At 42.8% G+C, this 27,243-nt stretch overlaps 1 protein-coding gene across 5 annotated transcripts; it reads left to right on the forward strand.

The window, feature by feature from the left end:
• The first annotated feature begins 484 nt into the window (after positions 1 to 484).
• Positions 485 to 26,197, forward strand: DSCC1 (DNA replication and sister chromatid cohesion 1). 5 transcript variants are annotated; one of them, XM_075827974.1, is made up of 10 exons: positions 485 to 766; positions 7,759 to 8,031; positions 12,497 to 12,665; positions 14,186 to 14,314; positions 15,093 to 15,183; positions 15,267 to 15,405; positions 17,489 to 17,541; positions 18,937 to 19,088; positions 21,021 to 21,169; positions 25,340 to 26,197. In XM_075827974.1, exons 2-10 carry the CDS (start codon positions 7,859 to 7,861, stop codon positions 25,446 to 25,448), a joined length of 1,164 nt encoding a protein of 387 aa, XP_075684089.1. In that variant the 5' UTR covers positions 485 to 766; positions 7,759 to 7,858; the 3' UTR covers positions 25,449 to 26,197. The 5 variants fall into 5 exon arrangements, with proteins under 5 accessions (XP_075684089.1, XP_075684086.1, XP_075684087.1 ...); XM_075827971.1 differs by having other exon boundaries at positions 491 to 766; positions 18,934 to 19,088; XM_075827972.1 differs by having other exon boundaries at positions 491 to 766; positions 7,804 to 8,031; positions 18,934 to 19,088.
• The last annotated feature ends 1,046 nt before the right edge of the window (positions 26,198 to 27,243 follow it).

Here is a 27,243-nt window from a genome sequence, read left to right on the forward strand (position 1 = left end):
TGGATTTCCCGCGACTGTCATGAAGCGGCAACATGCAATTGACTTGTTTCTTTACATTGATAACACTTGTTTAGCAGGGGGGACAACATTGGGGCCTCTCATGGACCAGGGTCGGGAGGGGACTGCTACCTCTGCACCCCTATAAGCTACGCTGATGACTACAGCGATCTGTATGCTACGGAGCCGTCACAAAAACATGGCGGAAAATTTGAATCATATGTCGCGCTCCCTACAGCCAGGAGGCCACACCCCTTTTACTGACACCTAAAAATTGTTGTGTTAGTAAAGATGTCTATTTCTACAACAGAAAACTGTTGGAATTATATGAATAAATCTGCCCAATAAGAAGTCGCAGAACATTTGACTAGGTTACAAGACTATTGAGAAGGAACGAATATTGCCGCATTTTATTTTAACGTGGAAATAATTCGGGGTACAATAGCGAGTAACCCTTAGCAAAACAGCAGACCGCCATTATCGTCAGACATGGGGGGGGGGGTGAACGGCAGCGTCGAACAGATTAGATTGATAGATTAAAGAGGCTTCAGGAAAATGGCGCCTACGTTTCAGACAGTTTCCCCTCCGGTATTAGGGCGGAGCGTGACGTCAGTTTGGCGGGAAAGTAGAACTGTGTGACTGACGACGTTCTGCTGCTAGCATGAATACTTTCAATCCAGCGGAGGTGATTAACAAGCGACCCGAAAGCCGGAGGGAACGTCGCTGCTCTATCGTCTGATGTGTATGTGTCCCGCGTCTACACTGCCAGGTATATCCCGTCATATGTGCGCCGCTGTAGCCTATAAGCCTCCGTTGCCATTAACGACCAATCAGAACACATCTCTCATTGTGTAACCGGCTCTTTGAATATGAAAGCCGGTATTTGATTGGCTGCTATGGAAAACTGATACATTTTCTTGTACATAACGTTTGCTATAGGGCACATAGTCACGTGGATTTCAAGTCTCATTTTTGGGGTTCCCTTATGTCTGGGCTAGACAATACTCTTGTTTTTGTTGCAAATGCCACTTAATTTTTTGGTTTTTAAGATCTTCACCACCCCTAAATTGTAACTTTTAATATATCTGATAAAAAAATTAATCAAATGTGAATCCGGTTTAAAGCTAAAAAAAATGTGCTACATCTAAATGAACCGTGTAATGTACTGGGGGGAAAAATCTTTGTGGGGTGGAATGGAAAAAAAACCCATTTTCTCAATAGTTTTTTGGGGATTCGTTCTTACGCCGTTCATGTAAACTTTATTGTAGGGGTTGATATTATTTTTTGTTTTTTTAATACTTTTACAAAGAAAAAAATATTTGTTAAAAAAAAAGAAAATAGTTTTGTCGCCATGTTCTGAGAGCAATAACTTTGGGATGAGCGCTGCGACGCTTCGTTTCTGATCGACTTCCCTCTGAAAGCCGAGCAATCAGTGTACGGCCTCATAGACTTTCTATTGATCCCATACACCGCTCCGAGGAAAGTTGATCGCAAATGAAGCGGCACAGCGATCACCCGAGCTCTTCTGCCGCTTCGTTTTAGCAATCGGTGGGGGTCTCAGTTCTTGGACCACCACTGATCAAAAGTTCTGATCTGTCAAGTTTTTTTTTAGAAGTTTAGTTACCCTTTAATAGTACAGCACAGATAAGGGCAATACATAAGTATTACTCTGTAGGGCATTAGAGGTCTAAGGATCGCATAGTAAAGTCTCCTAGCGGGTCTAATAAAAATAAAAGTGAAAAAACAGTTAAAGAGGCTCTGTCACCAGATTTTGCAACCCCTATCTGCTATTGCAGCAGATAGGCGCTGCAATGTTGATTACAGTAACGTTTTTATTTTTAAAAAACGAGCATTTTTGGCCAAGTTATGACCATTTTTGTAGTTATGCAAATGAGGCTTGCAAAAGTCCAAGTGGGTGTGTTTAAAAGTCCAAGTGGGTGTGTATTATGTGCGTACATCGGGGCGTTTTTAATACTTTCACTAGCTGGGCGTTCTGACGAGAAGTAACATCCTCTTCTCTTCAGAACGCCCAGCTTGTGACAGTGCAGATCTGTGACGTCACTCACAGGTCCTGCATCGTGACGGCCACATCGGCACCAGAGGCTACAGTTGATTCTGCAGCAGCATCAGCGTTTGCAGGTAACGATCTTACCTGCAAACGCTGATGCTGCTGCAGAATCAACTGTAGCCTCTGGTGCCGATGTGGCCGTCACGATGCAGGACCTGTGAGTGACGTCACAGATCTGCACTGTCAGAAGCTGGGCGTTCTGAAGAGAAGAGGATGATACTTCTCATCAGAATGCCCAGCTAGTGAAAGTATTAAAAACGCCCCGATGTACGCACATAATACACGCCCACTTGGACTTTTACTTTTAAACACACCCACTTGGACTTTTGCAAGCCTCATTTGCAGAACTACAAAAATGGTCATAACTTGGCCAAAAATGCTCGTTTTTTAAAAATAAAAACGTTACTGTAATCTACATTGCAGCGCCTATCTGCTGCAATAGCAGATAGGGGCTGCAAAATCTGGTGACAGAGCCTCTTTAAGGCCTTATTTACACGAGCGTGTTAGACGTCCGTGGGTCGGCCGTCCCATGGACCTATGTAATTGAATGTGGCCGTTCACACAGCCGTTGTTTCAACGGACCGGGTGAAGGGTCCGTGGGAAAATAGGACATGTCCTATATTTTCATGCATCCCGCATCCCTCCATAGACTCCTCTATGGGGGATGCGAGACATCACGTCTAAATAAGGCCTAAAGGGGTTTTCCACCATTGGACAACTGACCTATCCACCAGATAAGTCATTAGTATATGACCTGTGGGGGGGTCCGATAACTGGACCGCGCACCGATCAGCTGCTCCAGTGGCCTCCGGGCATCTGATGTCATTGCACAGCATGCAGTAGTGAGCCGGAAGCAGTTGGCTCTATACGTTGCCTAGTGGCTGTGCTGCAGAATTGCAGCTCTGCTCCTATTCACGTGAATACTGCAGCTCGGCCGCTATACCGTGATCGGAGCCATCTGCTTAGGCATGGACGTCTGGTTCCCGGAGGCCACCGGAGCAGCTGGTCGGTGCGGGGTCCAGGTGTCGGACCCTCACAGATCATATACTGATGACCTATCAGGTGGATAGGTTAACAGTTGCCCCGTAGTGGACGACCCCTTTAAATAAAGTTTTTCTTAATGTTCCAAAAAAATAAAAAAATTGTTTAGTTTATATAAAAATGTAAATGCCGAAATTGCTGTTTTTTTGGTCACGTTAGCGCCCACAAAAAATGGAATAAAAATTTATCAAAAAGTCGCGTGTACCCCAAGATAGTACCAATAAAAACTACAGCTCGCCCCGCAAAAAATAAGCTCTCACATCGCTCAATCGACGGAAAAATTAAAATTAGAATATGGCGACAAATGTTTTTTTTTTATAAAATTGGTAAAATTTAAAAAAAACATAAATTTGGTGTTGCTGCTATCGTATCAACCCGTAGAATAAAGTGAACATGTCGTTTTTACCAGCTGATGGATTCTGCCAAAATGAATCCCCCCCCCCCATTTTATTTATTTTTTTTGCTTGTTTCCTTGTACGTTACATGCTACAATAAATGGTGCCATGAAAACCTACAACTTGTTCCGGAAAAAACAAGCCCTATGGCTATGTTCACACGGGGTATTTTGCCAAGTTTTTGGACGCGGAAACCGCGTCGCAAAACTCGGCAAAAACGGCCCGAGAACGCCTCCCATTGATTTCAATGGGAGGCGTTGGCGTCTTTTTCCCGCGAGCAGTAAAACTGCCTCGCGGGAAAAAGAAGCGACATGCCCTATCTTCGGGCATTTCCGCCTCTGACCTCCCATTGACTTCAATGGGAGGCAGAGAAAGCGTATTTCGCGCTGTTTTATGCCCGCGGCACTCAATGGCCGCGGGCGAAAAACGGCGCGAAAATCGGCGTGCAGGGAGAGGAAAATCTGCCTCAAACTTCCAAACGGAATTTTGAGGCAGATATTCCTCCTGCAAAATACCCCGTGTGAACATAGCCTATGTCGTCAAAAAAATAAAAGTTATGGCTTTTGGAAGGTGGGGAGGAAAAAACGAAAATGAAAGTTGGTGGTGTCCTTAAAGAGGCTCTGTCACCAGATTTTGCAGCCCCTATCTGCTATTGCAGCAGATCGGCGCTGCAATGTAGATTACAGTAACGTTTTTATTTTAAAAAAACGAGCATTTTTGGCCAAGTTATGACCATTTTTGTATTTATGCAAATGAGGCTTGCAAAAGTACAACTGGGTGTGTTTAAAAGTAAAAGTCCAAGTGGGCGTGTATTATGTGCGTACATCGGGGCGTTTTTAATACTTTTACTAGCTGGGCGCTCTGATCAGAAGTATCATCCACTTCTCTTCAGAACGCCCAGCTTCTGCCAGATCACGCTGTGACGTCACTCACAGGTCCTGCATCGTGTCAGACGAGCGAGGACACATCAGCACCAGAGGCTTCATTTGATTCTGCAGCAGCATCAGCGTTTGCAGGTAAGTAGCTACATCGACTTACCTGCAAACGCCGATGCTGCTGCAGAATCATCTGTAGCCTCTGGTGCCGATGTGTCCTCGCTCGTCTGACACGATGCAGGACCTGTGAGTGACGTCACAGCGTGATCTCTCGAGAACACGGCTGTGTCTGCGCTGCCAGAAGCTGGGCGTTGTGAAGAGAAGTGGATGATACTTCTCGTCAGAACGCCCAGCTAGTAAAAGTAGTAAACACGCCCCGATGTACGCACATAATACACGCCCAGTTGGACTTTTACTTTTAAACACACCCACTTGGACTTTTGCAAGCCTCATTTGCATAAATACAAAAATGGTCATAACTTGGCCAAAAATGCTCGTTTTTTAAAAATAAAAACGTTACTGTAATCTACATTGCAGCGCCGATCTGCTGCAATAGCAGATAGGGGTTGCAAAATCTGGTGACAGAGCCTCTTTAAAGAGACTCTGTCACCACATTATAAGTGCCCTGTCTCCTACATAATGTGATCGGCGCTGTAATGTAGAGAACAGTGGTTTTTATTTAGAAAAACCAATCTATTTTGACCAAGTTATGAGCGTTATTAGCTTTATGCTAATGAATTTCTTAATGGACAACTGGGCGTGTTTTTACTTTTTGACCAAGTGGGCGTTGTACAGAGGAGTGTATGAGGCTGACCAATCAGTGTCATACACTTCTCTCCATTCAGTTACACAGCACATAGTGATCTCGTGAGATCACGCTGTGCGGTCATTAAGGGTATGTTCACACGCTAGCTGGCTTTTACGGCTGAAATGACAGCCTGTTTTCAGAAGAAAACAGCTTCGTCGTTTCAGCCGTAAATGCTCCTCCTCGTAATATACGAGGCGTCTGTGATGCTCGTATATCTTGAGCTGCTCTTCATTGAGTTCAATGAAGAACGGCTCAAATTACGTGGCAAAGAAGTGCCCTGCATATAATGTATAGAAGTGTCCCGCATATAATGTATATAAGTGTCCCGCATATAATGTATAGAAGTGTCCCGCATATAATGTATAGAAGTGTCCCGCATATAATGTATAGAAGTGTCCCGCATATAATGTATAGAAGTGCCCCGCATATAATGTATAGAAGTGCCCCGCATATAATGTATAGAAGTGCCCCGCATATAATGTATAGAAGTGCCCCGCATATAATGTATAGAAGTGCCCCGCATATAATGTATAGAAATGTCCCGCATATAATGTATATAAGTGTCCCGCATATAATGTATAGAAGTGCCCCGCATATAATGTATAGAAGTGCCCCGCATATAATGTATAGAAGTGCCCCGCATATAATGTATAGAAGTGCCCCGCATATAATGTATAGAAGTGCCCCGCATATAATGTATAGAAGTGCCCCGCATATAATGTATAGAAGTGCCCCGCATATGATGTATAGAAGTGCCCCGCATATGATGTATAGAAGTGCCCCGCATATGATGTATAGAAGTGCCCCGCATATAATGTATAGAAGTGCCCCGCATATGATGTATAGAAGTGCCCCGCATATAATGTATAGAAGTGCCCCGCATATAATGTATAGAAGTGCCCCGCATATAATGTATAGAAGTGCCCCGCATATAATGTATAGAAGTGCCCCGCATATAATGTATAGAAGTGCCCCGCATATGATGTATAGAAGTGCCCCGCATATGATGTATAGAAGTGCCCCGCATATGATGTATAGAAGTGCCCCGCATATGATGTATAGAAGTGCCCCGCATATGATGTATAGAAGTGCCCCGCATATGATGTATAGAAGTGCCCCGCATATGATGTATAGAAGTGTCCCGCATATGATGTATAGAAGTGTCCCGCATATGATGTATAGAAGTGTCCCGCATATGATGTATAGAAGTGTCCCGCATATGATGTATAGAAGTGTCCCGCATATGATGTATAGAAGTGTCCCGCATATGATGTATAGAAGTGTCCCGCATATGATGTATAGAAGTGTCCCGCATATGATGTATAGAAGTGCCCCGCATATAATGTATAGAAGTGCCCCGCATATAATGTATAGAAGTGTCCCGCACTTCTTTGCCGAGGCAGTCAATTTACGTGTCGTAGTTTGACAGCTGTCAAACGACGACGCGTAAATTACAGGTCGTCGTCGGCAAACCCATTCAAATGAATGGGCAGATGTTTGCCGACGTATTGTAGCCCTATTTTCAGACGTAAAACGAGGCATAATACGCCTCGTTTACGTCTGAAAATAGGTCGTGTGACCCCAGCCTTAGTCCCACACAAACGTTACCGAAGTGTCGGGATTGTGAATAGACATCGCGTCCCGGCTGGAGTTGATGTCTGTTCACTCTCAGGACACTTCAGTAACATTAATGTGTGTGAGTAAGTGACAGCACATAGTGAACAACCAACGCAGGATCACTATGTGCAGAGTAAATGAATGGAGAGAAGTGCATGACGCTGATTGGTTAACGACGGAATCAATAGCGTAGTCGACTCCGCTATTGATTCCGTCGGAGAAACGGAAACCTGCCGGAATGGTGACGAACAGAAACGATTAGCGATGTTTCCGTCACCATTGATATCAATGGTGAATGAAACAGAAGCTGTGGTTTCAGTTTGACTTTCTGTTGCAGAGTTCACCCGACGGAAAGCCAACGCTGATGTGAACAGGCCCTAACCTGTTTTTAGCGTTTATTTTCATTTTCTGCTTCCTGCCTCCTTTTGTAGAGAAATCAGTTTTATTAAGTTTATGCTAATGAGCATTTAGGTGCAACGGGGGCGTTGCCATTGCACCTAAATGCTCTTACGGCGCTCCCCAGTTCAACCCCCCCCTCCCTCCCTTCTTGCATTGACCGGGGCCAGGCAGCGTAATCGGCACGTTGGTGCCTGGCCCCGTACTGTAATGCGCACGCGTCCCTGCTCTTCACTACGATCTTTCTGCTCTCCATCTAATCGGCACTACTGCGCATGCACCAAGTAAAGAGGGGGTACGCGTGCGCATTACAGACCGTACGGGGCCAAATACACTGCCTGGCCGCTGTCAATGAAGGAGGGGGGATGAACCGGGGAGCGACGTAAGAGCATTTAGGTGCAATGGTCACGCCCTCGTTGCACCTAAATGCTCATTAGCATAAAGTTAATAAAACGCATATCTCTACAAAGGAGGCAGAAAATTAAAATAAACGCTAGAAACCGGTTCTGCTGACACTGCACTTACGTAGGGGTGTGTTTTTTTTTGTTTTTTTTTTCTTAGGCGCCACTGTCTCTATCCTTTGTGACGTTGTGATTCACATTGCAGCCGCGCTCGTCCGCTTCCAAGTTCATGTCATATAGCGGTCGGAGCCCTATTTATCATGAGTCGTTCTCGTGAAGAAGTGGAGGCCACACTGCAGATCGCCAAACTGAGCGTGGAGGATCTCCGCAGCACCGCGCAATGTCTGACGTTCAGCGAGACGTTTGCATCTGGGGAGTACAGCCTAATGGAGCTGGACGACGCTCTCTGTAAGGAGATTGAAACAGGAGGCAGGTGAGAGGAGCCATGTTCTTATGTTCTTATATACTGTGTTCGCGTTGGTTTACTTGATATGAAAATGTTTTATGACAAAATTGTTTGGTGTCAATGAATTGAAACCTTGTTTACATCCAGATGCTGAAAACCCTTTCTAATCGTGCCCAGCTGACACATGTGCAGGGCCCGTTACAGTGTTTTCACACATACTGTAGTAGCAGTTTTCCGCATGGTAAAAAAAAAAAAAAAATTACAGCAAAGCCGATTTTACCCCGATTGGAGATCATGCATTGCGGTCAAAACCCATTTTTGCCACAATTTCCACAAAATTGCTCCATCTTGCTACAATTTTGTGAAAATCATGGCAAAAACTACAAATTGACCGTGACCCTACTCCTACAGCGGTTTTTGATGCCACATGTTTTACAGGTAAAATGTTAAAAATCGATTCCATAAATCGGCAGCAAAAACCACGTCCCAAAACCGTGCTGCAAACTGCGCTTAGCTGTGTGTGATTGCGACCCAACAGAGCTCTCTGGTAATGGGCTGTGCACCTGTGTCAATTGCACATGATCGGGAAAAGTTTTCATCCGCTGGATGTAAACCGTATGATTCCATTCATTGACAGCAAGCAGAGATCTAATAATTGTAAATAATGGGAACATGAAACATAAAGGGGCTGATTTACTCATGCTAAGATTTAGATCGCGTAAACGTAGACCAGGCAGTCAAAGATTGACTTCGTTTATCACAGCGGCGCACGCGATATGATAGATGTGGCACTAGAAACTCTTCTCTTCCTTATACCATCTCTTGGTTGGTTTAGTTTACAGCAGTTTATTTGCGCCTAATTTGGCACATTTTAAGCCACACCCCCTTTTGGAGGCACTTTTGAAGTGTCTAGTGAAGCGCTGCTGTGTCCAGTATAACAGTGAAGGGACGGCAGAGCTCCTGCAAGCTTCGTTCTGCTCATCAGTGGGGACCCTAAGTGTTAAAGGGGTATTCCGGAACTAAAAAATTACATTTATTTAAATAAAACAATGAAAAAGATATAACTTTCCAATGTACTTACGTTTCATCAGATGGCTGTAGCGTCGTATATCCTCCTCCGTCGCCGTCCCCTTAGCAATGCAAAATCTGCACTTCCTGTGCAGACCCGTCCATTTGGTCTTCTGCCTTGCTTCCGGTTTCCGGCTTACACACTGTACGGTTACGTCAAAAATGACGTAACCGTACCACGTGCTTCTTTATTGAATTAGAGCATGCGTGGTGAACACACTCCACCGCGCATGCTCTGTGAAATTATGTGGCTGCGTCTTCAGCGGCCGTGTATATTACACTGCGCATGCGCAAGGTTGAAGGTGTGTAGCGGTGTGTATACGAAGTTGCAGGAATAACGGCCGTTTCGGCCGTCTTCCCGACAGGTGCAGGAGCTGTGACAGCTGCTGTCTCGTACAGCAGCTGCCGCAGCTCCTACAGCGGGGACCGATCGCTGTGTCCCCGCTGTCTAACCCCTTAAAAGCCGCGTTCTATAGAGATCGCGGGTTTTTAGGGGTTAAGTTACCATCGCCGGCCTGCTACACGATAGCGGCCGGCGATGGTTACTATGGCAACCGGACACCAAACAAAGGCGTCCGGCTATGCCATCGACGGAAGCCTAGTGGGTCCTGACAAAGTCAGGACCCACTATGCTTGCTGTCAGTGAATAGCTGACAGTTCTAATACACTGCACTACGGATGTAGTGCAGTGTATTAGAATAGCGATCAGGGCCTCCTGCCCTCAAGTCCCCTAGTGGGACAAAGTAATAAAGTAAAAAAAAAAGTTAAAAAAGATGTGTAAAAATAAGAAATTAAAAGTTAAAAAAATCCCCCTTTTTTTCCCTTATCAGTCCTTTTTTATTAATAAAAATATATAAATAAACGATACATAATTGGTATCGCCGCGTCCGTAACGGCCTGAACTACAAAATTATTTCGTTATTTATCCCGCGCGGTGAACGCCGTAAAAGAAAATAATAATAAACCGTACCACAATCACAATTGTTTGGTCACTTCACCTCCCAAAAAATGTATTAAAAATAGATCAAAAAGTTGCATTTACCGAAAAATGGTACTGATGGAAACTACAGTTCGTTACGCAAAAAATAAGTCCTCGCACGGCTTTATTGATGGAAAAATTATAAAGTTCTGGCTCTTAGAATAAGGTAACAAAAAGTGAATGATTTTTTACAAAACGTATTTTATTGTGCAAACGCCATAAGACATAAAAAAACTATAAACATCTGGTGTCACCGTAAGGCCGAGTTTACACGAGCGTGTGCGTTTTGTGCAAGCAAAAAGCGCGGCGTTTTGCGTGCGCAAAAAGCACTTAACAGCTCCGTGTGTCAGCCCTTTATGATGCGCGGCTGCGTGCTTTTCGCGCAGCCGCCATCATTATGACACTCCGTTTGGATGTTTGTAAACAGAAAAGAACGTGGTGCTTTTCTGTTTTCATTCATCCTTTACAGTGCTGTTGCGTGAATCACGCGCGTCCCACGGAATTGCTTCCGTGCGACATGCGTGGTTTTCACACACCCATTGACTTCAATGGGTGCGTGATGCGCGAACAGCGCACAAATATAGGACGTCGTGCGTTTCACGCAGCGGACATACGCTGCGTGAAAATCACGTACCTGTCTGCACGGCCCCATAGAGTAACATAGGTCCCTGCGACGCGCGTTGCAAAAACGTATAATACGCTCGTGTAAATGAGCCCTAATCGTATCGCCCCATAGAATAAAGTGAATATGTCATTTATAGCGCACGGTGAACGCTGTAACAAAAATAGAATTAAAAAACAATAGAATTGCTGTTTATTAGTCACCGCGCCACTTAAAAATAGAATAAAAACTGATCAAAAAGCTGCATGCACCCCAAGAAAACTACAATGTATTCCTCAAGTGGTCTAGTTTCCAAAATGGGATCACCTTTTGGGGGTTTCCACTATTTTGGTACCACAAGACCTATTCAAACCGGACATGGTGCCTAATAAAAAGGCGGCCTCAAAATCCTCTGGGTGCTCCTTTGCTTCTGAGGCCGGTGCTTCAGTCCATTACCGCCCGAGGGCCACATGTGGGATATTTCTACTGCAGAATCTGGACAATAAGTATTGAGTTGCGTTTCTCTGGTAAAACATTTTGTGCATAAACTTTCTAAATGCTGTTGTGAATACTTTGAGGGGTCTAGTTTCTAAAATGTCGTGTTTCATAGGGGTGTCTAATATATAGGCCCCTCAAAGCCACTTCAGAACTGAACTGGAAGCCCAAAAAAAATAATTAGGCAATACTTCGCTTCTATACGAACTAGTTAGCGATTCACAGTGTGATGAAGTAAGGGGAAGCAGCGCTTATACGAGCGGTGCACCCCCTTCAAACAGCCGATGACTTTTCAGTTCACAGGTAGCAGAGTTACATGATGGGGAATTTGTTTTCCTGTTGTGTAACTCTGCTACCTGTCAATGGAAAAATCAGCTGCCAGAGTGAAAAATGTTTCCACACAGAGGAGTACCGCAAAGAAACACCTGGGAATCAGACATGATGGACTAACATTTTTCCCTGTGGTGGATGACTTTTCAGTTGACAGGTAGCAGAGTTACATGAAGGGGAATTATTTTTCATCGATGGCTAGTTAGGAGCGCTGCTTCCCTTTAGTTTTTTCTTGCTCACTGTGAATCTCCGACACAGGATGCAGCGGCGATCCACAGGTATTGCTCCTTTTATCCCAATTCACATGTTAGAATTCAATTTTTTTTATTTTATATATATATATATATATATATATATATATATATATATAGAAAATACAGTATTTAAAACTAAGACTGTATAAACAGTTAATATACATTTAGAAAACTTATAATTATAAAGACCAAACTTTACGTATCATCATATAGGGTCAGTGTTGTTTAAAAACGCAGATATCCAGTGATTTCAGCTTGTGCTAGCAGTAATAGAATGAGAGCACCAAAATGAAGACTGGGATTGCAGAAGTTAGTAGAGCTGGGTGTAGTAGGCGGAGCAAGTGCACTGCTGCATGCACATTGCATGCTGGGACTAGAGCAGTGCATGCAGGGAGGAGAAACACAGGAAGAGAAGAGGAATGAACTTACTGAGCAAAACAAACCTCTCCAGGTAAACAATAGGGAGTAATGTTACTAAAACCATTTATTATCAAGAAAAAGCTAGACAGAGTGCACTAATATCTTAATAGAGGAACATTGCATTGATTTAAGAAATAAAAAAAAGTATTGGAAAACCCCTTTAAACCACCACCGGTCGCACATTTTTGTCCATAGGTCATCAATATAAACTCCGGGAAAACCATTTTAATTCGGTAAAGTATACGTTTAATTTAAAGCCACCGATTGCTTTTGACACACTGGGATCCGTTTCCTATTATTCATCTCGCCGACCACTTAATATTGTATTTCTCGTTCTCTTTTAAGCCTTGTGATTCGAGGTGATAAAGGGGATCATGCCGTCCTGTGTAGTCAAAACAAAACCTATGACCTGAAATTCGCGGATACCTCCAATTTATTGTTGTTTTTGCCAGACGGCAAAACTGCGGACCTCCTGCCGGATGATGAGCTGCCCCTGAGCATCGCTCCCTGTGAGGTAAGACCAGGCCAGTACTTTGTGTCTTGGGTGTATAGTCTAATGGTGACCGAGATAAATGACAAATATTGTGTAATAATTGCATTAATAGATATTTAGGAACCAAATCCAGAGACCAAGTAGTCAAAGCGATTAAAAATATGATAGTGCCTGGAACCCTGATGACACCCCCAATTTTTCCTCTTGGGTGGTCCATGTTTAAAGGGTTGTCCAGTCATAAGAAACTGATGTCCAATCCCCACGACAGGCCATCAATATCTCATCTGCCGGGGTCCGACTCCCGGCACCCCCACCGATCAGCTGTTTTGTAGGGGCCGTGGCACTCGTACTATTGCTGCTTCCCCTTCATTCCGGTCACTGCTTGTATTGTGAATCGCTGACACACTTGTAGCGGCGGTTCACGGTATTACAGTATTCGCTTGGATGGGAGAAGGCTGTAATACTGTGCACCGGCGCTACAAGTGTCAGCGATTCACAATACAAGCAGTGACCGGAATGAAGGGGAAGTGGCGCTCGTACAAGCGCTATGGCCCCTTCAAAACAACTGATTGGCGGGGCTGCCAATAGTCAGGCCACCACCTAGTCTGAGGGTAGGCTATCAATTTCTGAAAAACCCACTTTTTCCCCTTACAAACTGCTTTACTATTAAAAAAACAAAATAAAGTAAGAAAGTTACACATATTTGGTATCGCCGTATCCGTAACAACCCCGACTATAAAGCTATTACATTATTTAACCCGCACGGTGAACGTCGTAAAAAATAAAATAAACTATGGAAAAATTGTTGTTTTCTGTGAATCCTGCCTAAAAAAATGTGATAAAAAGCGATCAAAAAGTCGCACCTACTCCAAAATGGTACCAATAAAAACTACAAATCGTCCCGCAATAAAAAAAAGCCCTCGTACAACTGCATCGGTGGAACAATAAAAAAGTTACGGCTCTTACGGCAAAGAAAAAAAAAAGCGTTTTTACTGTGTAAAAGTAGTAAAACATACAAAAACTATACAAATTTGGTATCGTTGCAATCGTAACAACCCGCTGAATAAAGTTTTTGTGTTATTTATACTACACGGTAAACGGCGTAGATTTAGGATGCAAAAAAGTGTGGTGAAATGTCAGATTTTTTTTTTTTTCTATTTCCCCCCCCCCAAAAAAAAAAGTTAATGAAATAATAAGTACCGAAAAATTGTGCTATTAAAAAATACAACTTGTCCCGCAAAATACAAGACCTTATACAGCCATGTCGACACAAAAATAAAAAGGTTATAGCTCTTGGAATGCGACGATGGAAAAACGTAAAAAATACCTTGGTCATTAAGGTTTAAAATAGGCTGGTCATTAAGGGGTTAAGCAAACCTCTGTCATTTGTATCATGATTTATGGTGGCCTGACATTTGCCTCGAGACCCCCACCCCAGCTTTTTTTGTTTTTTTCTTCCGGTCTTTCTTCGTCTCTGTCTTCTAGTTAGTCGTTCTACTTCTCTATGATTATATCATCGGCTTACCACCAATATGTTTCAGATTTCCGGATTCTCTAATTATTACTGGGAGCTGAGGAGGTGCAGACCCAAAATGAAGAAGTTAAAGAAACTTCTCCTAGAAAACCCTTATGAAGGACCAGAGAACGAGCAAGACACAAGTGCTTCAGTGGTGAGCAAAATAGAAAGAGGACATTTAACAGAAATACTTAATGGGGTTTCCACATCAGGGTCTTTTTATGGCACATCCACAGGATATTCCATAAATGTCAGATACGGGTTCGATCTCTGTTTGGGTCCCACCTGTCCCGGTCCTTGCAGCCTCCCGGCCACTTTCTGATTTAGATGGTCAGGAGTTACAAACTTTCTGTGACTCCCATAGAAGTGAATGGCAGCTACGGAAACAGTGTCGCTCGCAGTAAGTAAGTCGCCGGGAGACAGCGGGAACAGAGAAAGGTAGAGTGGGGTTTAGGGGGCCCCGTACTAGAGATGGGTGCAGGTCCCAGTGGTGGGACCTGCATCTATCTGACATTTGACATATTCTGTGAATGCCATAAATGCCTCGGTTTGGCAAACCCTTTTTTAAGTTTGTTTTTTCCAAAACAACAGAACTGGGTGATGTAGAGAAAACTGCTAGTGTGAACAGAGCCTAGTAAGGAGCTAAAGGTTACATACAGCATAGTACCATACACAAGTGCTTTAAAGCATTACTCCCGTCACAGAAAGTGATGGCATATCGATAGGAGGATTATACCTCTGTAATACGGATATGATAAAGCATGCCACTTTTTTTCCCCCTCACGGCACACGTAGGTGGCTTAGTATGAGTTTATAGCCGGCCAAAAGTCGTATCTGTATAATCGCTACGTGCATGAGCACTTTCCTCTTTAATTTGAGGGTGTGTATTTGTATTGTGTTCATCAGGGTGTTGATCCTTTTTGTGGTTCTAGTATACAACAGAGGACTTATTGAATCAGATCCAAGCAAGCTATGAAGAGTTAATGGACCACCTGAAAGTCATACACGCCTGCAACATTAAAGGTAATGTTCTGTATCCCGGTGATGTCTTGGGACCGTTCACATGTGACGCGTTTAATTGTTATCCTGTTTGATTTATGCCGCAGGGTTTTGGAGACTTCTGGACTTTGATTATGAAATGAAGCTTCTGAATCACATCACCCAGTTAATGGATTCGGAATCGTGGTCTTTCAGCCGAGTGCCACTGACGGTGTGTCTTGAAGAGCTTCGATCTCTTGAGCCAGAGTAAGAGGTGTAACCTTGACATTTAAGGGTGAATGGGCACATAGGACTATATGTTAAAATGTCATTCTCAGGGAGGAGTTGTCTGCTTTCGGCTGCCCCTTGTTATACTGCTGTAAGAACACATAAAATGGGGGTATTTGACTGCTCAGGACCCATTAATTTTATTGGGCGCCCTACAATGCTTTGCTTTTCCTGCAGTGCCACTGAGGTTTTTCCTGATGTATATCAGACAATTGTGGGGGCTCCCAGCAGCCAGGACCCTCCTGAACAAACCCTGTATCGTGTTTTAAAAAATAAAAATAAAATTCAGTTATGTAGTTAAAGGCTATGGACACATTTGAGGGCATTTTTTTTTTTAAATAAATAGATCAGTCAGTGTGTTTAACTTTGTAATTAGTCTTTATTAAAAAATCGTCTTACTTTTGGAGATGTAGCTGTTTATTCTCTATTACAGAGCAGCTGTGTCGCTCGTTTTACACTGAATCCGTCAGTCCCGCGGACCTGACGGGTCCAGTGCCGGCAGGTCCTGCGTGTCAGATGTGAGTACAGGTGGATTGGTCACAAAGCGAATGACACCGCTGTTCTGTATAGAGAATAAATAGCTGTATCTCCAAAAGTAAAACCATTTTTTTTAATAAAGACTAATTACAAAGTTACACTAATCACACCGACTGATCTATGTATTAAAATAAAAAAAAATGCCCTCAATTCCTGTCTTATTGCTAGAATTTGCTATGGCTTTATGATCTGTGGGGACCGGACTCTGGGACACTCAACAATTTAGTTCTGCGTCCCCTTCACTGGTTTTCCCTGCACAGCAGTTCCCCCGGCCGCCCAAACAGCGCTAATGGTGACTGAACTTCTGAGTGAAGGAGAGAGACACGCTTCACACAGTACAGAGGCAACCAGCTGAGGGGGAGGGAAGGACTACACAGTACTGTACACAGACAGTGGACGCCATTGAATTAATTTAGATCCCCTGGCTCTGCTGTATACTACTGTCTATAATATACCCCCGACACTGCCCCCATGCAGTATAATGCCCCAATAGTGGCTAATAAAAAATACATACTCGCCTAACTCCATTCCAAAGACTAGTGGGGGGGGGGGTGCATCTGCTCCTCCGGTCTGTGTGACTCGGCGCATATTGTCAGATTCCCGCTGGGCTTCCTATTGGTCCATGGTGTTCTCAATGCCCGCCCCATTTACTTATTGTTTAGCCTCAATGCCCACGTGCCACGGCAAGCAGACAGTGCCCACCCTAATGGTATATAAACAGATGATGGGGGTTATATACAGGGATGATGGCGGGCTGGTATATACAGGGATGATGGTGGGCTGGTATATACAGCGATGGTGTGGGTCCCTGCATATTACCCCCATCATCCCTGTATATTACCCCATCATCCCTGTATATTACCCCCATCATCCCTGTATATTACCCCCATCATCCCTGTATATTACCCCCATCATCCCTGTATATTACCCCATCATCCCTGTATATTACCCCATCATCCCTGTATATTACCCCATCATCCCTGTATATTACCCCCATCATCCCTGTATATTACCCCCATCATCCCTGTATATTACCCCCATCATCCCTGTATATTACCCCCATCATCCCTGCATATTACCCCCATCATCCCTGCATATTACCCCCATCATCCCTGCATATTACCCCCATCATCCCTGCATATTACCCCCATCATCCCTGCATATTACCCCCATCATCCCTGCATATTACCCCCATCATCCCTGTATATAACCCCCATCAACCCATGATGTGACAGGCAACATAGACATCAGATTGTCAGCAGATCTCAGGATCCTCTGATGGAGATCTAATATTTATAGGCAGTTTTAAGGTCTGCTCAGTAGAGGCAGATTCGAATTTTGCTTCAAATTTGCATCAAAACCCGCACTATTTTTTTTCTTTTCTTCTTTTTTTTTCATCCCAACGTACCCAAATTATACTACCGTAGGGTTGATGTGCATATGTTAAATGACTGTAAGGTATTACTGTAACCTGCCATTGCTGTTATGTGTAATATATATATAATTTTTTTTTACCTTTTGTTAGACAGATGATTGAGCATTGCTTGGAGTGTTTTGGGAAAAGGTTTTCTGAAGAAGGTAAGCTCTGTTGTATTCTTTCCGTTCACTTCACGTGTTTTTTTTTTCCAATTCATAACTAAAAGCACCACCTTTTGAGCACCGTTCCACAATTTACAAAATTACTGATCTTGTTAATAACTTTTTTTTTTGTTCTGCTAGATTCGGGTTATGCATGTTCTCTAGATGTTTTCAAGGTCTAAGATTGCTTTTGGGCAAATTGACTCTCTCATTATATTCTATGTACTTCAGAGCTGAAATCTTAAAGGGTAACTAAACTTTCAGAAAACTTCTGACATATCATAGTGACGTGTCAGAAGTTTTGATCCGTGTGGGTCCGAGCACTGAGACCCCCACCGATCATTTAAACTAAGCTGCTTGGTTTCTGATCGGCTTTTCTCAGAAAGCCGATGTAACGGTGTACGGACACAATAGAAAGTCTGAGCCCGTACACCGTTACATCGGCTTTCTGAGAAAAGCTGATCAGAAACTAAGTGGCTCAGCGCCCGATCTAGTTCATCTGCCGTTCTAGCGATGGTTGGGGGTCTGAGTGCTCGGAGCCCCACCGAACAAAACTTCTGACATGTCAGAAGCTTTCTGAAAGTTTAGTTTCCCTTTATAGCATTCCTAAAGGTCTCAGACTCCGTTTGGACTGATGATTTGTATTCAGAGAAGTGTAGCCTTTATGTCAGGCCCTGTACAGCACTAGTAACTTTGTTTTCCAAAAACGACAGCAGATTTGTTGCAATTGTCCTATATGTCTGAACGGGACCTGGCGAAAAGTTTGCACATGCTGCAGGAATAATCCCATTCAGATGTATGGAACAGATTTTCAGTCGCGGAATTTTCTGCAACAAATCTGCCGCGTGTAATATATTCTTATACTGACAGTGCTTAGGATCAGCGTAAAATAAGTAATGTATGTATAAAGTTACTCCATCTAATGTATCTTTTGCGCTCTGTTCACATTACGCAGATTTGAAAATCTGTGCCGGAACAGTCATATGATCGATCCCGACAGACACCTGGGTCTTGTTGGGGTTTCTTTAGTTTTGACCGTACGAATAATACTTCATGCTGCGTTATTCTGATTGTCTGTGACAACCTCCAACAGCAGTGTGAACAGAGCCTAAATGATTAATATGTCATCAAGCCTAACCTATCAGAAAATGGAGAATAACAGAAAAAAAACTTAATATATATCCCAATATGCCTGCTCCCCCCCTTATCCACCAAGCAGTGCTATGTATTAGGAAAGGTGCAGGGTTTAGGCTGTTTTGTCCCTTTTAGGAATCCGGATGCTGCAGCAAAATCCTGTCCTATTGTGGGGCAGCGTCTTGATTACCTTTTCTACCATTAGAATGATCCAGTTGTAGCGAAACATCTGCATAAATTGTTTTAATATATTTTCAGAAGAAGCGTCGTTTGCATTAGATGAGGATAAAATCTGCAGAACCACTGCCCAGATGCTGCTACAGAACGCTGTGAAGTTTAATCTTTCGGAGTTCCAGGAAGTCTGGCAGCAGAGTGTTCCTGAGGGTATGACGAGCCGGCTGGACCAGCTCAAAGTAAGTCTAGATTGCCTTGTATCACTACATGACTTAATCCACATATTGCGCATAATATTGGATAAAGGCAAGTGATTCTGCAGGTAAAATCCGCACTTGATGCGTTTTTTTGGTGCGTTTTTTTACATTTTGATGCGGAAATAGGTGCAGATTTTGGTGCGTTTAAAAAAAAATAAAAAATTTTTATAATCTTGTCCGATACGATTCTGAGACAGAAACACAAGACAAGTTGACATGCTGCAGATTTTAAAATACGCAACGCAGGTCAAATTCCGAGCGGAAAAATTCTGCAGCGAGTAGATGAGATTACATGAAATCTGATTTTTATTTTGCTGGTTCTGTACTACGCTGCAAATCTGTCCACAGGAAAATCCGCGCTGCAAACCCACACGTAATACACATCGTGTGCTTTTGGCCTAATGGGTGTATTTCTAAGGCAGCTGTAGGATGGTGCGGGGACGTTTTTATTTTGTATAAACTTTTAAATAGGGTTATTGCTATCTTCTAAAATGATGGCAAATCCCTAGAATATCCATCACTTTATGTTCGGTTGGGGTCCGACCTCTAGGACCCCCACCGATCATGACAATGTAGGGGCCGCTGCATTGATTTAGCGCTGCTTCCACTTTTTCCTGCCTGAACAGTGGAGATCCCGGGCCACCCGGCTGTGCAGGGAACTGCAGCTAGTCCCATTCCTTTGAATAATGCTGTGCTGCAGTTCCCTACACAGCGGAGGCACCACTATGCAGGGACTGAAAACCAGTAAGGGGTCGGATCGCTAAATCAGCGCTGTGGCCTCAGGATCGGTGGGGGGTCCCAGATGTCTAATCCCCACAGATCATAAAGTGATGGATATCTTTTACACGGAGCACTGATGGTCTGGTTCATGCTGTTTTTGTGCTTTTGACTCTTGCTATCGGTATTCTGTTGGCATACGGCCATTATTCGCTTGAATTAAAGGGATTATCTGGTTTAGAAAAATTATTTTAAAATACTGTATAATGGTATTCAGAGTTATTACGGTGGGTCTTTATATTTGAGTCTCAATCGATTGCCAGATCGGAGAGTGGCTACAAAGAGCGTCTCTCGAGGACTCAACATGTCCATGCATTACACACGCCGTTGATTTCCATTTGGCACCATGTAATACTTAATTTGCCCTGTGGTGGAGCTGCAGGGGAAATGAACACTTGCTGCCAGGTTTCCCATAGAGAACAGCTTATTTCTGGGGGTCCCAGTTTTGAGACCTCCCCCCCCCCCCCTCTCCCTATGAGCAACTCCTTATCAGGAAACCCTTCTAAAGATAGGTTTACAAGAAGAAGCAGCAGAAAGATTGCAGTGGAGTATAATTGCAGCATCAGACTACACAGAGTTAGGTATGTTAACTATGTAACTATGTAACTTATATAAATATATTAATGGCACATACAAAAAATATGGTGAAATCCTGTTCCATGTAAAACCCCCTCAAAAAACAAGGGGGCACTCCCTCCGTCTGGAGAAAAAAAGGTTCAACCTGCAGAGGCGACAAGCGTTCTTTACATTGAGAACTGTGAATCTATGGAATAGTCACCGCAGGAGCTGTCACAGCAGGGACAGGAGATGCTGCAAAAAAGGGGTTAGATAATTTCCTAGAACAAAAAAGTATTAGCTCCTATGTGTAGTAATTTTTCCTTCCCTTTTCCCGTCCCTTGGTTGAATTTGATGGACATGTGTCTTTTTTTCAGCCGTACTAACTATGTAATATGTAACTATGTGTAGGAGCTGTAGACCTAAAACGCTATGGAATTTTTCAATCAAGACTATTTGCAAAGTTATTTCACGGTTTTATTTTTAGATACTTTCACGCAAAAGAGAAAAAAAATTATTTTTTTTTTTTTTGCAAAAGTGGATGTGCCATTTTACCACCATACCATTGTCTGTTTCTGTTAGGGGCTTGCCTTGGTGGATCGAACCTCTCGACCAGAGACCATCTTTCTATTGAAGACAGAGGATCTACCCGAAGACACTCAAGAGAGGTTCAACACCCTTTTCAGTATGCGGGAGAAGTGGACAGAAGCGGATATTTCACCGTACATACAGTAAGCCGTTTTATTAGTGATCCCATTCGGTCACCATGAAGTTCTGTGGGAAGTCTGTACATCTGTGTGGGATCTCTGCAACTGGTGCATTCATAGTATGTCTTTAACCTCTTAACGCCGAAGGACGGATATATCCGTCCTCAGCAGCTGCTAGTTCGCGCAGGAGGACGGATATATCCATCCAGTGATGGCGCGGGTACTGAGACTGTACCCACGCGATCAGCGGCAGGAGCACGGCTGTTATACACAGCCTGGCTCCTGCTGCAACTGCCGGAATCGAAACGCGCTCCAATTTCGGCAGTTTAACCCATTAAATGCCACTGTCAATAGTGACAGCGGCATCTAATGTTTGACAGAGGGAGGGAGCTCCCTCTGTCACCCCATCGGCGCGCCCGCAAAGAAATCGCGGGTCGCCGCCGGGTTTCCATGGCAGCGGGGGGCCTAACAAAGACCCCCCAGGTCTGTCTTCAGCATCTGCCTGATAGGCGATGCCAGAGGCATGACCTAATAGGTTAGGAAATATATGGAAATGTCAGCTCACCCTCCTAGGTGCACGAAGAAAACAGCGATCTCCACGCTGTAGAAACAACAGTCCAGAAGGAAAAGGTTCAGCACTCCTTGTGGAATATGAAAAAATCTTCTTTATTGGTTAAAATAGATAGCCAGCGGAAGACTGAACAGCAAACAGTGGACAAAAAACATAAAACATACGTTCCCTCTGACGCGTTTCTAGCTCTCAAGAGCCATTACTCATAGATAGGGAAAGGAATGAGAATGTCTGACTAAAATAGCTGCCAAGACAAAAAACACCCACTTTGATCAGGTGTATGCAATTATCACAGAAGTGGATGACATGTGAAAACATACAAAATTGTATAAAATGCAACTATCAAATCTCAAGCCAAACACAAAAATACAAAATATATAAAATATTAGTAGTTCAGAATAAGATGATTTCTCACATTTAAACCATTGGGGACTATAGTGTTCAACATGAGAATCCAGTAACCCTCACGATTTAAAAGTGCTCTCCTATGATCACCACCTCGCACTGGTCTATTAACTCTTTCAATACCTGAAAACTCAAAACTACTGGTATTGCCTTGGTGCATAAGACTGAAATGTTTGGATGCATTGGAAGGATTTCTAACTCCAGGATTAGTAGCTCCATTGAGATGTTCTCTAATTCTAACCTTAAGGGAGCGACTAGTGCACCCAACATAAGATAAATTACAAAGAGTACAATTTATTTGGTAAATTACATGCCGTGTGTTGCAATTGATGAATTGTTTAATTTTATGTATAGATCCATCAATGGCTGAAATAACTTTAGTTTGGTGTGCATAATTGCAACACATACATATATTTGCGCCACAAAGATAAAAGCCCTTTGACGAAAGCCACGAATTCTGTTTGGATGAAATTTGCGTTAAACTAGGTGAAAGCATAGAACCCAAAGTAGGCGCTCTCCGAGGAAAATGTACAACCTGGCTCTAATATCTGGCATAAGCGCTCATCTTGAAAGAGGACTGGTAAATATTTGGACACTATAGATCGTATGGTATGATATTCTTTACTGTACGATGTAACAAACGCAAGAGATGAATTTTTGTTCTTTTTATGTGTATGCTTTCTTTGTAGTAAATCACAACGTTTTTCTGTCCTCACCCAAATTAATAGCCCTATCCAGAGTCCATTGGGGATAACTTCGATTTTTTTTAAACGATTACAAATTTTATTAGTTTCTTCCTTATACACCTGTTCAGACGAGCAGTTTCTTTTAGCTCCGGGTGGCAGGACTTGCCATGCAAAATTGCATTACCAGCAGTAGGCTTGCGATAGCTGCCAGTCTGAACAGTCTTTAGGCTGGAATTACCACTTAGAGTGAGATCCAGGAACGTAATTTTTTGACAATCATAAGCATAGGTGAATGTCAAACCAAATGGATTATTATTAATATATTTGATGAAGTCTGGTATGGTCGCCACATCTGAGGACCAGATAATGATCATGTCATCAATGTAACGACCATACCAGACCAGATCAGAAGCAAAAGGATTGCTTTCAGTGAATAGAAAGCACTCCTCCCACCATGCTACATATAAATTGGCAAGCGAAGGGGAAAATTTAGCTCCCATAGCTGCGCCTGTTTCAATGGAGCTACTAATCCTGGAGTTAAAAATCCTTCCAATGCATCCAAACATTTCAGTCTTATGCACCAAGGCAATACCAGTAGTTTTGAGTTTTCAGGTATTGAAAGAGTTAATAGACCAGTGCGAGGTGGTGATCATAGGAGAGCACTTTTAAATCGTGAGGGTTACTGGATTCTCATGTTGAACACTATAGTCCCCAATGGTTTAAATGTGAGAAATGATCTTATTCTGAACTACTAATATTTTATATATTTTGTATTTTTGTGTTTGGCTTGAGATTTGATAGTTGCATTTTATACAATTTTGTATGTTTTCACATGTCATCCACTTCTGTGATAATTGCATACACCTGATCAAAGTGGGTGTTTTTTGTCTTGGCAGCTATTTTAGTCAGACATTCTCATTCCTTTCCCTATCTATGAGTAATGGCTCTTGAGAGCTAGAAACGCGTCAGAGGGAACGTACGTTTTATGTTTTTTGTCCACTGTTTGCTGTTCAGTCTTCCGCTGACTATCTATTTTAACCAATAAAGAAGATTTTTTCATATTCCACAAGGAGTGCTGAACCTTTTCCTTCTGGACTGATGACCTAATAGGTTGCCTGTCAGTTTTACACTGACAGGCAATAATGCTTTGTTATACTAGGTATACCAAAGCATTATATATGCGATCGGCACATCGCATAGTGAAGTCCCCTGGTGGGACTAAAAAAAATAAATGTCAATCAGTTAAATAAAGTTGGTGAAAAAAAATAAAATAAAATTACAGTGAAAATCAAATAAAACTACTTTTTTTGCCCAAAAAGTGCTTTTATTTAGTAAATGTCAAAACAAATCACACATACACATATATGGTATCCCCGCGATCGTAACATCTTGAACAATAAAATGAACACATTAATTAAACCGCCAGATGAACGGCGTCCAAAAAAAACCGCAAAAAACAACGGCAAAATTCGCTTTTCTCCCATTCCCCCCCATAAAAAAATTAAATAAAAATTCATCTATAAGTCCTATGTACCCCAAAATAGTACTAATGAAAACTACACATTGGCCCGCAAAAATCAAGCCCACATGCGGCCACATCGACGGAAAAATAAAAACGTTACGGCTCTTGGAATGCGGCGATGCAAAAACAAGTAATTTTTTTCTAAAAGGCTTTTTATTGTGCAAACGTAGGAAAACATATAAAACCTTTACATATTTGGTATCCCCGTAATCGTGCCGACCCATAGAATAAAGATAACATGTTATTTACACTGCATAGTAAACGGCGTAAGTTTATAACGTGAAAATCAATGCTGGAATAGCTGCTTATTTTCAATTCTCTCCTAAAATAAAGTTAATAAGTTAATCAATATATTGTAAGCATCTAAAAATGGTACAATTACAAAATACAACTCATCCCGCAAAAAACAAGCCCTTATACGGCGATGTAGACGGAATAAAAAAAAGTTACGACTCTTGGAATGCGACCGTGAAAAAACTAAAAATAATCCTTGGTCATTAACGTGCAAAATGGCCTGGTCATTAAGGGGTTATCTGGGTATTTAATTGTTGGCCATTTATGGCACAGGATATATCCTAAAAAAACTTGATAAGTGCAGGTCCCAGGTCTGGGACCCTCACTGATTGGGAGAACGGGGGACCACCATTTATCTATTGAAAGACTCAGCTCTCCAAGAAAACCAGATCAGAAGCAAAGCGAGCACAGCGCTAGCCCGAACACTTCTGCCGCTTAGTTTCAGCCATTTGTGGGGGTCTCAGTGTTCGGACCCCAAACCAATCAAAACCTCTGACGTGTCCCTATGACATGTTAAAAGTTTAGTTAGCCTTTTACACCTCTTGCACATGACAGAGTGCGGGCTGTGAAAAACGGTCCGAGTGTTGGCCACTTTTCCCGGCCCGACCACGGTACAGATGAACCGGACTCCCGAACTCGGTCATGTGCAACTGCACTCTTAGTTTTATATACATAAATCCAGATATTTCATCTCTGATTTTCTTGTATTTTTCCAGGGACCTGTGCGGGGAGAAGCAAACCATCGTAGCCTTGCTGACTAAATATGCGCGGACGTCTCTTCAGAATGGCGTTAAAGTGTATAATTCTAGGCGACCGGTTTCCTGAAGCAGAATTCTCCTAGTTCTTTTTGTGTGATGTTGTAAAATATTCCAGTTTCCTTTTTTAAGCTTTTACTGTATAGGAGTGTTCCATGTGCTGTGTGTGACGCTGCATGTTCGTGTCACGGAGGAAACTCCTTTTTTTTTTTTTCTCACTAAAGTTTACGTGTCACCTGATCCCTGAGGAAGGAGATGTCATATTAGTTCCGTGTCTTGGCAGCTTTTGGAGATAAACATTAAAGTGTAACTATACTTTAAAAAAAAACTCTAAACCTGTTGTAGTGATTTCAGAAGTTTTCATTTGTGGGGGTCCGAGCGCTGTGACTCCCACAGAGCGTGAAAACGAAGCGGCAGAATCACTCTGGCGAGCGCTGCGCTGCTTCGTTTCCGATTGGCTTTCCACAGGAAGCTGAGCGATCGGTATACCTACTGATTGACTTTCTATTGAGCCCGTACACCACTCCAAGGAAGGACCGAAACTAGCCCCTTCTGCTGCTTCGTCTTAGCGATCGGTGAGTCTCTCCGTGCTCTGATCCCCACCGATCAAAACTTCTGACGTGTCACTATATGTCAAAAGTATTTTAACCGTTTAGTTACACTTTATAAATGGCTCATCTCTACATCCTTTACCTAGGGATAAAAGACAAAGCACACAGCTGTTCCTTAACTCTACAATTTCATTTACATATACAGAGCAAAAAGCAGCTGTATCTCAAAAAGTTAAATATTTTGAAATAAAAAGTATTTAGAAAGTTGCACCAATAGTTTGTGTGTGTGTGTGTGTGTGTGTGTGTGTGTGTGTGTGTGTATATGTGTATATATATAATTTTTTTTTCTTGAATTTTTAAAAAAAAAATTAAGTTGTCTATTTCAAAGCCTTTATGGACGTTAGGAGGCTTAGAAATGTACCAATTTTTTTCACATTTTCAAGAAAATTTCCAAACCTACTTTTTTTTTAGGGGCCAATTCAGCTCTGAAGGGGTTTTGAGGGGGTCTATATGTCAGAAACCCTCTATAAATCAGCCCATTTTAAAATAGCATGCCAAAGTACTTGTAGCACAATATAGAATTTTGGAAGTTTGTCAACACTTTAGGCGGTTTACAGTCAAGTAAAAGGTGAAATATGAAAATGTCCTTTTTTTTTTAATTTTTTTTATTTCAGGCATTCAGTTTTAATCCTTTATTTCTATTTCACAGCAGGTGATAAAGAGAACGTTCCACCTCCCCATACATGTGCGGCTGAGAGCAGCATGTAATGGCCAGGGCTGCACAAACCCTCGGGCACTTTACATTTTTTTTTTTCTTATCTTCCTCCGTTATTTACATATCAGTGCCGTTATATTTGGCGTTTCTTTCTAACAATATGGTAAGGGGGGCGGGGGGGGGGGTGTGTGTGTGTGTGTGTGTGTGTGATGTCTTCGCTCTGACATTGTCCAATCAGCTACGGTCAGTGTCAGGGCGACTTGCACTGTGTTCTTTCCCGCGAGAACACACAGACTGGTGGTCTGCAGAGAGCGCTCTCTCGGTCTGTGTGTTCTCAAGGGAGGGAAGCAAGCCGCCCTGACACTGACCGTAGCTGATTGGACAATGTCAGAGCGAAGGGTATAACGCCCCCTCGCCATTTAGTTAGATAGAAGCGCCCATTGACAGTTCAGGGGCTTACTTACATATTGCATGCCAAATATAACGGCACCGATATGTAAAGAATGGAGGAAGAGAGGAAAAAAGTGTAAAGTGAGACAGGGTTTGTGAAGCCTGGCCTATAAGGCCTTATTCACACGAACGTATAATACGGCCGTGCT

This window comes from Rhinoderma darwinii, chromosome 5 (genome assembly GCF_050947455.1).
Source record: "Rhinoderma darwinii isolate aRhiDar2 chromosome 5, aRhiDar2.hap1, whole genome shotgun sequence".
In the NCBI taxonomy this organism is placed as follows: Eukaryota; Metazoa; Chordata; class Amphibia; order Anura; family Rhinodermatidae; genus Rhinoderma; species Rhinoderma darwinii.

Coding starts and splice junctions, on each gene's coding strand:
- DSCC1 (XM_075827971.1), top strand. CDS start 7,859: ATGAGTCGTTCTCGTGAAGAAGTGGAGGCCACACTGCAGATCGCCAAA. Junction 12,666..14,185: donor TGAGCATCGCTCCCTGTGAG/GTAAGACCAGGC, acceptor AATATGTTTCAG/ATTTCCGGATTCTCTAATTA. Junction 14,315..15,092: donor AAGACACAAGTGCTTCAGTG/GTGAGCAAAATA, acceptor TTGTGGTTCTAG/TATACAACAGAGGACTTATT.